This window comes from Lactuca sativa, chromosome 8 (genome assembly GCF_002870075.4).
Source record: "Lactuca sativa cultivar Salinas chromosome 8, Lsat_Salinas_v11, whole genome shotgun sequence".
In the NCBI taxonomy this organism is placed as follows: Eukaryota; Viridiplantae; Streptophyta; class Magnoliopsida; order Asterales; family Asteraceae; genus Lactuca; species Lactuca sativa.
The window spans coordinates 336,650,170-336,661,534 of NC_056630.2; the positions used below are offsets into that span (position 1 = coordinate 336,650,170).

Consider the following 11,365-nt stretch of genomic DNA (forward strand, 5'->3'; position numbering starts at 1 on the left):
AAGACAATATTAATCAGATGATTAATCATCCGTAAACTTTTGACAATTAACTCAAACAAAACAAAAATATAAAAAGTTCAGTCTAACATCGTTCAAACAAATGTCATTATTTTATTTCTATATAATTCCAATTTAAAATAAAATAACAGTATTTTATAGAAAACTATCATATGTTTTTGTTTACAAAAAGTTTTAATTTAGGCTAGGTGGGGCGGGGAGGGGCGGGGGGAAGTAGTAGTAGCGTATAAACAAGGAAGGGTATTGTTGGAATTTTGTATCTGGTTTCATCCCTTTAAAGCCCAAAAATTCTCCACGAAACAGAGCCAACGACTAGAGAGAGAGAAGAGAAAAGGAATTTTGAATTTTGTGAGAGAGGATGGCAGAATTGAAGGTGAATGTTGAAGAAGAATTATTATATTCAGTATCTGAGATCATATACTGCAGAATTTGTCACGAAGGAGAGTTCGAAAGTTGTAAAACCTTGGAAACTCCATGTTCTTGTTCTGGAACTATCAAGGTATTCTTGCTTCTCTGTCTCGATTATCATTTTTCTTTTTCATTACTAGGTATTACATATAGTTACGAATTTAATCTCTGTTTTGAATTTTGATTGATCATCACATCACATCAGTTTGCTCACAGAGATTGCGTACAGAGATGGTGTGATGAGAAGGGAAACACTAATTGCGAACTTTGTCTTCAGGTTAGGTTTCTTCATTCGTTCTTCATTTTTTTTTTTTTTTTGAAATTCTGAAGTTGAATCTACGGTGGTTTTGTTTGTTGTCGTTTTGGTTAAATTTCAATTCTCTGCCGGAGTCTCATCTGACATATATTTTGAATCGTCCGTCCCCAATACTGAATCGTATTGGCTATTGGGTATTGGCGTTTGTGCTAAATTTTAAACCACCAATGCTATGAATAGATCCTTTTCTTTTCGTGTTGAATTATTCAAGAAAAAGTCTACAAATATGGACAGGCATTGAATTTCGTCTCTTCATACATATAACATATTAACATGTGTCTTGTTTTAACAAGATAAGGCAGAAGCATATTCAAATTCAGATTATTTAATTCATTCGTTCCTCCATTTGAATCGGTTTTCACCTTGAAATTCATTTCCTCTGCTGACTCACTGCTGTTCATTCGTAAATATCGCGTTAATTAAAATTTCATTTTTTTTTCGCTATTTATTTGTTGATTATAACATATTATAAGTTTGTTTGTTTTTTTTTAAAAGGTATGTTATTAATTTTATATATTATATTAATAAAAGGCTACTGCTTTATTTGAACGTGTAATCAATGACGGAAGGAAGGTCAAATGGCATATACCCGACTTTTATGTCAAGAAATTAAATCTGTATATTCATGCATATTCCTTGTCAACTAAGACAAGTAATTTTCCTCTCATCTTCTTCTCTATTTTCCGTCTTTACTAAATTATTCATATGCTTCGTGCATACTTTCTTCATCTTAAAATTTAGCTATCGATAATTCAACCAATAATAATCTGTTTTCGAATTTTAAACCGGCACACCTTTGTCTCCTTTTTTATTTTGATAACAAAAAAACTAGCAACAAACATTGCTTTAGCAACCCATTTCCTCCATATATACATTACTTTTTCAAAGAATAAAATTTGAAAAGGAGTTTGTTACCTTCTTGAACAACAAAAATGATGCAATACATCCATCCATTTTTAGTATATGGCGTGGCGTCTTCCTTTTCTCTAAATTATAGACCCATGAAGTCCTTTTAAGAGATGATTTCAAAATTAAGGAAGTTTGTTAGTTTTCAATGCTATTTGTGAAGATGAAAATATTGCCATGTGACTTTTGAGATTGTTTATAAGTAGTATATGTATTAAACCAAAATTTTAACGTCGTTCAAAGCGTAAAAGTATTTTGGTCTTTATGTTTAAAATTAAATGCACAAGACGATGAATTATTTGCTATAAATTATTGCAATTGGTTAAGAATTTTGTTGTGGAAAAGAAAAAGAAAAAAAAAAAAAAAAAAAAAGCATGTATTGTATATTATGTATGTATGTTAGCAGCGACTGAAAAAGACGTGTACTTGTTTAACGCTGCAGAAATTTGAACCTGGTTACTCAGCCCCAACCCCACCCCCAAAAAAGGTCGACGACACTCGTGTCACAATTCGGTAATTACTCTTTTGCTCAATCATCCTCTCTTTCTCTCTCTATATATATATTCTAACCAAACCACATTATTATTATTATTATTATTATTATTATTATTATTATTATTTGGACCACAGGTCTCAAATTTCTTTATCAGACAACTTTATTCTTCTGTTTATGTATATATTTCATTAGACAACTTTAATTATATAATCAATCGATCCGATACCAAACCATGGTATATATATGTCCTCTAATTAACCACGCCAACAAGTATATATGAATATGATATATGTGAAAGGAAATTGAATAAAAAATGTTATAATGTTTAGATTTCATGTGTTTGTCATTTTCTTACTTCTGTTTTGAGTGTTTTCGTACGTATGTTTCATTTGAAGTAGGTAACATCCACAAACATATCCATTTTTTTTTTGTCGATATTATTATTATTAAAAATGGGTCTCACAACATAAAAATATTAGATAGATGACCAAACATATATATATATATATATATATATATATATATATATATATATATATATATATATATATATATATATATATATAATTTAGTAGAGCTTGAAGTTTGAAGTGTGAATCGAAAGTAGCTAGGAAATGTTATTTGGGGAGAAGACGTCCACACACATTAGCTGTTTCCTGTATGCGCACATAAAAAATAAAATCAATCAACAGCTCATAATTTGTTTTGGATATTAATTTTGTTTAAATATTTAGGTAAAGATGGGTTGGAGGCCTTAATGTGGAAATAGAAATTTTCCGTTATCTTTTCATAATCCATTGCATCTCCAAATATAAGAATAATAATAATAAGAGTATCCAATAAACTGATTTTTATATTCACCGCAAATTTAAATATTTTTAAATTGCAATCAACCAGTAATGCTTCCGTTTTTATATATATTTTAAAGGAAAGGAATTTTAGAATTTAGACCCATAAAGTAGAAAAGAATGATTCATGCCTTTTATATAGATCGAATTTTGGTAATTCTTGTTTTAATAAATTAGTTTATTTTACAATAATAGAGGAAGCTTGGAAATTCCAACTCCAAGCACTGAAGATGGTGATGATGATGAAGAAGAAAGATTGATTGAAAGAGAATATGCAGAGTGCTCATCAGCTGCCGATACAACAGCTTCTATGTGCAGAACAGTGGCTGTCATCGTAAGTTTTGCCTAAATTTTCAACTTAATTGTCAAAAGTTTCAGTTTATATACAAATAATTAATAACAATTATTTAAAGAAATTTGAAATTATGAATGATTGCACAAAGGTTAATGGTTATCCATATATTTCTCTTCTCTAAAACACACACACACGTCGTAATTAAAATATCCTTTAAATAATTGGCAGACAACTATTAAATATTAATATATATTATACGATGTTTGCTAATATGGCTTGTAAAAAAAAATGAAAATAGCTATATTGAAATGATGACATTGAAAGTCAAAAGTATGGAGGTGGGGGTTTCCGTTTCATCTTAAAAAAAAATATTATATTTATTGGTAGTTCCTTAATAAGGTTTGAAAAGTCTACAATGGGGCCATACTACTAGTCTACTATTCACGCGTTGTCAAGATTACATTTACATGGATGGATAACTTAATAAGAAAAAAAAAAACACGATTAATAGACAACTGTTTGCCATTAAAATTCCCACACCTTGGTTTCATGTTCAAACTTCAAAGTGTATTTATTGCAAGAAGATGAATGGGTATCCAAGTCAATTCGAGATAAGATATACTTATTTGAATGTTGAGGGTAAAAAACGACATTAGTTGTGTCGTTAAATTTAAATGCCAGATGTCAATAGTTAAGCTACACGTGAAATGGAAATGGAAATGGAAACGAATTACTCAAATAAGGCAAAAGTTATTATGGATTGGAATGGAAACCATTTTATTACCATGTGACTTTAAATTATTGCACAGAACAGACATGACATGTACTCGTTTGTGTGTATACTGTATGTATGATGATCACAATTCACAATTCACAATTCACAAAGAAAGATTTTTTGTGCTTTCTTGTTTCTAAGTTTTTGCAATTTGCATGATGATCATGATCTATTGCAGTTTACAGTACTTCTACTGGTGAGACATTTTCTTGCAGTGCTAATGGGTGAAACAGGTGATTACCCATTTACGATCCTAACAGTAAGTACTAACCACCATTGGCATTATTGTGATATGAACTGATTAAGGTTGTTACTGATTTGATTTGTTTTGCTTTTGCAGTTGCTAGTTATAAAGGCTAGTGGGATATTACTTCCAATGTACATAATAATGCGGTTGATTGATGTGGTCCATAACAGCATTAAACGTCAAAATCAGAATCAGGTTGATTGCTGATTTTTAAAGGATAACTCCTGTGTATCTGATTGAGATATTGCAACTTGTACTTAACTGATTTTTTGTGTTTTTTTCTACTTGTACACAGGCTGGTTCAACTTCTAACAATCAAACATCATCATCGAGTTCCCAGCCCCAGGAGGAAGGACAGGACAATGTATAGTTTACATACACAATCCAGCAAATTACATCCATTCATTCATTCATTTATATTTTCTTTTATTTTTTTCAAAAGAAGCAAAAAATAGAAAAAGCTCAACTTCCATTTCTACTACCAGTTAGTTGATCGCTGTATGTATGTATATGTATATTAACGAATGTACCCATGAGATAGTGAGAATGAATGTAACCAAACAGCTAGACCAACAAACCAAAATGTAGACCAATGTACGTACACCTAGGAAGTAGAAATGGTTGTTGAGAAATAAACATATGCCATACACATTTTCATTTGCATTTGTATTTGCATTCAACATGTGTTGTTTCTTGTGGATGCGTTACAAAAACTGAGATTAGGTTGGTGGTCAACAAGCCTTCATCACTTGGCTTGCAATTTCAATTACAAAAATGGACGGACCCACCACACATCACACATCCAAGCCTTGGTTGGGTTGGGTTGGGTTGGGTTATCTCAATTCTCAATCATCAAAACTAGTTTTCCTATATCGAAACAAACTACCAACTAACTACACGTCCAATCCAGAGTGCAAAATCTGATCACTTGTGCTCCAAAAATATCTTTGCCCTGTTCTGTAAATCAAGAATCCCATTCCCATGACAATTGTTTAAGCTCTGCAACATGAGCGCTATCTGGTTTTGGTTTGTCCTTGTCCTTTTACCATACATTGTCTCAAACTCTTGGGACTTAATTGCAGCCTTTTTAAGCACGGCATCAGGAAGTCCTAAAAAACCCATGCTTGACACGTGTCAATCATTATTATTATTAGAATTACAATAAAAGTGGGAGGGAGGGAAGGAACTTGCCTGCTAGGCGTGCAACGTTGACACCATAGCTTTTGGGGCATGCACCAAGTGTCAATTTGTAGAGAAATGTTACCTCCTCTACACCTCCATCTCCATCTCCAACTTGGCATGCCATGTGACATAGGGAAACCTACATACAACCCACACACTAAGGTCAAAGGTCTAAAGATAAGATTGCCATCAAAATAGTAACAGTATAGTTATCTAAATGTTGTTTTATAGCTCCAAAAAGCTGGGTAAGGAATAATACGGGTACCTTGTCAATCTGCTGATACTCCAAAGCTAAGTGATGATAGTGAGTAGAAAACAGACCCCGACACTGGACCTTGTTCACAAGGTGTTCAAGAACCGATGCACTGCAACCAAACCAAATAATGAGTTTTGGTGAAAGATGACAACAACATAAACATATGAAAGTGAAAGTGAAAGTGAAAGCATACGCTATGGCTTGTCCATCTGATGTTGCTGTTCCTCGTCCAAGTTCATCTAATGCCACAACCGAACTCCGTGTTGCTGATGACTGCATAACATATCCAATTTCATATCACAAACCCAACAACATGGACACACTTGAAGATTGAATATAGTACTCTATTTTTTTTAAACAAAAAGTCTTTTCATATTGATATTATAATATAAAAATGATAAAGAACACACACACACATACCAGCATGGATGCGGTTTCCAGCAGCTCGGTTAGAAATGTACTGTGGCCTGCCATAATATGGTCTTTTGCACCCATCCTCACAAAGATGCGATCAACCGGAGACATCTTAAAGCTTTCTGCAGGCACATCTGCCCCCACCTGGAACACCCATCCATAACTAATTAACTACTAAAAAAAAAAAAAAAAAGAGAAACACAAATTCCATATATCTTTCTTTACCTGTGCCAAAATCAGTGCTAAACAAACTTGACGCAGAAGAGTAGACTTTCCACCCATGTTAGGACCAGTAAGCACGATAAATCTGGCATGATCCGCCCCACCAATACAAACATCATTTGGGACAAAGTTGCCACTGCCATCCCCTAGAGTATCATTTCCAAGCACAGGATGCCCTAGACTTTTAGCATCGACAACTGGTGCTTCATCCCCATCCAAATCCACTATAAGCGGACGACATGTTGGTCCTTCATACATGTCACTCGCAATTGCTATGCTGATCAGGACATCAAGTTCTGGAAAAAAAAATTATACATATAGTTGACTTGATATAAGCTGTTTAGCAGCAAAAACATGAAGGAAAAAAAAAAGTAGCAAAATATAAACACCTGCAGCTGTAGAAACCAACTGTCTCCAGCTCACATGATGCTCACAAAACCGCCCAATCAACCTCTGCATGATGCTTTTCAACTTGGACTCTTTCTCGGATTCAGCTTCTGACAGCTCCCTCATCAAATTCCTAATTTCAGGAGTCCAGTATCGGACAAAACCCTGCACATCCATCCATATTCATGATTCTGATTAATCAGAATCGACCTTTTTACATTTTACACACACAACACTAAAAATAACTACACTCTAAACCAACCAAATCTACCTTCTTAGATGATCGACGCTCATACTCACAAGGAACGCTACCAGACAAACTTTCAGCTACTTCAAGAAGATATGTATCCTTTCCAACAGTAACATAATTGATCTGAACACCACCATCATAATCAAAAAATTAGTAAATATCATTATTCATTCATAACAGTATTTTGAGAAACTAATCTCACCGATGAATCTCCAAGAAGTTTTCTCTGTTCCTTCAAATGCTTTCTCAGACTAAACTCAATATCTGTAACCATTCCGCAAGCAGTATCGTATTCTTTATCAACCCCATCACGAGGTATTATACGCCCTGAACTTTTTGCCTCCATCCAATCAAAAGCATCCTTGAAATGCCTAAGAACACCATCAACATCCGGAAGACCTTTACCAGGTGCTAACAGGTGATGCAGCAGCCTAGAATCAGTGTTTTCCAGAATGACACCTAGCGAGGAGCATGCATTTATAATTACTTCACACCCACTGAGAACCATTATGAAATGTTCAAGTTGTTTCTTTGATGCATCCTCATACAGAACCACTTTACTCGAATTCCTACCATTAGCTTCACTGCTTCATATCAACATGAATACCCAACATCAATATATATATATATATATATATATATATATATATATATATATATATATATAGATTACTACCAACTAGAGTGTTTGTTGTTTTACCTGCAAGAAAAGATGCGTGCCAACAACCGCTCCATGTCTGGAAGCTTGGACAGCTCTTTACGAAATTCAAGAGCATAAGGCAGGCTAACTCCCTGAATTTTGGAATTATATTATATTATATTAGAAACAATATATAATGTGATCTACTCTAGAAGATGGATAAATTAATACATGTAGAGAACCTTTACACCAGCTACAGCATTCTGGCGTTCCCTGATTGAGTCTATGTGATATAAAGGTCTAGAGAGCCATGTTTTAAGCAACCTCTTCCCAAATGCTGTCACACAACGATTTAGTTGCTCATACAATGTCCTGCATCATGGATATATATATGATATAATATCAAATCAGGAAGTAAATGTGAATAATCAATAATGTTCTCAAAAACTTAAACATACCCCTTAGAGTCTCCATTTACACTGTTCTCAAAAACTTCAAGATTCTCTAGAGCAGCTGCATCAAGAACCATGTATGGTTTTATGGTGGAATCATTGAATCCAGAACAAGGAAGTCGCTCAAACTTTGCAAATCGAAGCAATGACTCGTCCAGGAAGGCTTTTCTCAGGTAGAACAGAGTGCCCCCAAGGGCTGACAGAGCATAACTACCAACATTTCCAGTATTCATTAGATCAGAGAGTACTTCTGGTAGGCAATCCTTAGTATCAGATGAGCATGACATGGATTCATTCAAACATGATTGATTACTGATGCGCTTATAAATCTCCTTCACTTCACACATAGTTTTCTCTGCATCCCAAAACTCTTCAAGTGGTATCAACTCATTTATGACAGGGCTTCTTGTTTGTCTTAGTAGTACTCTTTCAGTTTCAGGGCTGAGTGATTTGACAGGTTTTATGATTTCCACTGGTCTTAGTTGGGACAATAAGCAGCTCAGCACACTGCACTCTGTGTCATCTCCAAACTGTAAAATGAAGCATCAGTTTCCATGACAACAAAGCACCAACTCTAGACAGTAAAAAAAAAAAAAAAAAAAAACTTAAACAGAACCAATATTTACTTCACACCTGTCCTATCATGATCTTGCTTGTAGCAACATCAACCACACAAACACCATAGATTCTATCATCACGTTGGTTTCCTGATGCTTCATAGCATTCAGAAACTGCAAACAGATAAGAAGCATCCGGATTTGCTGCCACCATTTCTCCATCAACCAATGTTCCTTTAGTGACTACTCCACATATTTCCCTTTTCACAACCTGCAGAATAGGCATAAAATGTCAGAACACAAAATCTAATCTAGAATTATGGTATGTCATTGTCATGTATTGTGTAAAAGACAAGATTTGGTTACCTTATCTCTAGTACCCTGCTCTTTGCGACGCCTCTCAAGCTGATCAGGTGTCTCTGTCTGCTCAATAACCAGAACTCGGTAACCCTGTTCAAGCAAATAATTGTTACAATCATATCATATCATGACTACAAGAAAATTAGGTTGATATACATGTATGTAAGAATATCAACAACTTGAAGAAAGAAATAACCTTGCGAGCCAACTTCTCTACATTTAGTGCAAAGTTCTTTTCTGGGAATCCACAATGAGGCTGGTCTCCCTGAGAAACAGTAACCTCTGTGAATAAATGTAAATTGGAAATAGTATGCTACACCAAAATCAAACAGCTTTTTTACCTTCATGTATTGCAAATCAAGTTCTTTTGCTCCAACATGTGCATCCATTTCAAAGAGCTCGTAAAACTTTCCCATCTGTTTAGTAACATGGAGTTAGGAACTAAGAAAAGTTGCATCCTATAGAAAAATATTTGATACTTGCCGATCTTAATTCCATATTAGATATAGATCACTTACCTTAAAAAATAGAACCTTATCCATATGTTGTGACTTGAACTCCCACCATTGTCTCTATATTCAACAAAAAAGCAGACCATTTCAATTACTTGCAGATTGCAATACAGTTTAATCATTTGTGACCAAAAAGGATCAATTACCTGGCCACCTGATAAACTCTCCAAAAAGTCAGGAGGCAAGTATAGAGTTCTTGAATCATAATTTTCATCATCAGGGGATCTCTTCTTGGCATCCTTCCGGGCTCTACTCAACAAAAAGCTTTCATTAATACAATAGAATACCAAAAGACCAGCATAAAAAAGCAATTAAACTGCATTTCTGTAGAAGAAAGAGATATTAAAGGTGCACAAGTACAGGTACTTACTTCCCAAGAAATTTGAACTTCTCTTCTTCTCTTGTGGTAAATCTTTCAGCTTTATCGCCAACAAGATCATTGTCAACAAAAGCAGATGCCTTCGCACCTGCAACTTAAAAGCAACCCTCTTGTTATTTGTAAAAACACAGTGTGCTTTCAATACACCTAGAATACACAATTATCTACAAATACTCATACTTACTGTTATTATTGGTTTTATGCTCCAAATTGCACGGGCTTAAATCCAACGGAGCCTCGTTCTTGATTTTCTTAAGAGAGGCTGATTTCATTCCAAAAACCTTCCGCTTTTTGGAGTCCGGCTTTATTGCCTTCGTTTCTTCCACTTCCTCCTCCTCTTCCTCGTTCTCGTCTACCAACTCTAAATCCTCCATTTCATCGTCAATAGCTTCCTTTTCGACATGCATTCCCCAATCCTCATCATCAGAATCATCTCCTCCACTTTCTACATTCTTATCCACGTTCCCCTTGGCACCGCCTCCAGCCTCATCATCATCTTCGTCTTCAATGGAAAATTTCCTCAACCTACGGAACCTTTTAGCCTGCTCCTTTAACAACTCAATCTTCTCTTTAGATAAATCCAAATGCTCCTCTTCACCATCATCATACTGAACCAAATGCTTACCCGAACTCTTATCAAAAGCTTTGACACAGCCTTCATACCAAGCCTTGTCCAGTGGCCAGTAAACCTTAATCCTTCGATTAACTACTTCGTCGCCATATCTAGGGTTTTGGGCATCGGAAGCGGGAGTAGAAGAAGATTGACCAATAACCAAGGCCCGTTTCTTACTGCTTGTGGTTTGCAAAGGGGATGGGGTTGTAGGGCTAGGTTTAGTTTTAGGTTTAAGTTTAGAGTTCGAGTTCGAATTAGAGTTAGAAAGAAGAGGGGATGGTGACTGGGAAGGAGAAAGGGAGGAAGTTGATGATGGTGATTTGGAGAAGAAAGAGGTGATTTGACGTTGTGGATTAACGAGCGGCGATCGGCCGTTGGTTGGGCGACGAAATGCCATTATTGAGTATGCACTGTGTAGAGTGTGGTGGGTGTAAAATACGAGATGAGTGGTATGTATGTGTGTGTAGAAGGCGGGAATTGCAGTGGGAAGAATATCTCAGAGAGAAGTACGAGGGCGAACGTTGGCGGGAAGACAGGTAAAGATGACGACTCCTATTCCAGCCTCGCGGATGGGTATATACGTATATGTATAAACCAGGAAAATCACTTACAAATTTTAGATACGCCCTTACAAAATTTTAGATATCTTTATAAAAGTCTCTTATTTTAGGTAAATTTGTAATAAAAATTCTAAATTTTATTTTTTAAATAAAAAAAGTTCTGACTTTTTCGTCTTTTGAATAAAAAAACCTAAAAAACCGACTAATTTATTCACTTTAGCCCTTTTTGACATGTTCAACAGGTCATGGGACCAAATTATTAATTTTTCGAA

General features: G+C 35.0%; 2 protein-coding genes across 6 annotated transcripts; one reads left to right on the top strand and one right to left on the bottom strand.

Moving 5' to 3' along the window:
• Positions 1 to 290: 290 nt before the first annotated feature.
• Positions 291 to 4,972, top strand: LOC111882196 (uncharacterized). Of its 2 annotated transcripts, none has more exons than XM_023878549.3 (7): positions 291 to 517; positions 643 to 703; positions 2,091 to 2,161; positions 3,188 to 3,326; positions 4,241 to 4,321; positions 4,403 to 4,504; positions 4,605 to 4,972. In XM_023878549.3, the coding sequence occupies exons 1-7, from the start codon at positions 396 to 398 to the stop codon at positions 4,677 to 4,679; spliced, it is 651 nt and encodes a 216-aa protein (XP_023734317.1). In that variant the 5' UTR covers positions 291 to 395; the 3' UTR covers positions 4,680 to 4,972. The 2 variants fall into 2 exon arrangements, with proteins under 2 accessions (XP_023734317.1, XP_023734316.1); XM_023878548.3 differs by having other exon boundaries at positions 296 to 517; positions 632 to 703.
• On the bottom strand, positions 4,931 to 11,110 carry LOC111882195 (DNA mismatch repair protein MSH6). Of its 4 annotated transcripts, none has more exons than XM_023878544.3 (20): positions 10,105 to 11,110; positions 9,912 to 10,014; positions 9,688 to 9,790; positions 9,548 to 9,601; positions 9,371 to 9,445; positions 9,226 to 9,294; positions 9,036 to 9,119; positions 8,746 to 8,940; positions 8,119 to 8,642; positions 7,903 to 8,032; positions 7,721 to 7,812; positions 7,223 to 7,607; positions 7,042 to 7,143; positions 6,773 to 6,935; positions 6,387 to 6,679; positions 6,168 to 6,305; positions 5,941 to 6,020; positions 5,757 to 5,856; positions 5,501 to 5,630; positions 4,931 to 5,418 (listed from the first exon to the last, which is right to left on the bottom strand). In XM_023878544.3, the coding sequence occupies exons 1-20, from the start codon at positions 10,928 to 10,930 to the stop codon at positions 5,234 to 5,236; spliced, it is 3,831 nt and encodes a 1,276-aa protein (XP_023734312.1). In that variant the 5' UTR covers positions 10,931 to 11,110; the 3' UTR covers positions 4,931 to 5,233. The 4 variants fall into 4 exon arrangements, with proteins under 4 accessions (XP_023734312.1, XP_023734314.1, XP_023734313.1 ...); XM_023878546.3 differs by having other exon boundaries at positions 9,912 to 10,008; positions 10,105 to 11,109; XM_023878545.3 differs by having other exon boundaries at positions 7,223 to 7,604; positions 10,105 to 11,109.
• Positions 11,111 to 11,365: the final 255 nt, after the last annotated feature.

Excerpts from the sequence above, each read along its gene's own strand:
- LOC111882195 (XM_023878544.3), bottom strand. The coding sequence starts at position 10,930 with ATGGCATTTCGTCGCCCAACCAACGGCCGATCGCCGCTCGTTAATCCA. Across the intron at positions 8,941-9,035 it reads AGCAGGGTACTAGAGATAAG|GTTGTGAAAAGGGAAATATG; the intron begins GTAACCAAATCT and ends CCTATTCTGCAG. Across the intron at positions 5,419-5,500 it reads CAACGTTGCACGCCTAGCAG|GACTTCCTGATGCCGTGCTT; the intron begins GCAAGTTCCTTC and ends TGGGTTTTTTAG.
- LOC111882196 (XM_023878548.3), top strand. The coding sequence starts at position 377 with ATGGCAGAATTGAAGGTGAATGTTGAAGAAGAATTATTATATTCAGTA. Across the intron at positions 704-2,090 it reads ATTGCGAACTTTGTCTTCAG|AAATTTGAACCTGGTTACTC; the intron begins GTTAGGTTTCTT and ends TTAACGCTGCAG. Across the intron at positions 2,162-3,187 it reads GACACTCGTGTCACAATTCG|AGGAAGCTTGGAAATTCCAA; the intron begins GTAATTACTCTT and ends TTACAATAATAG.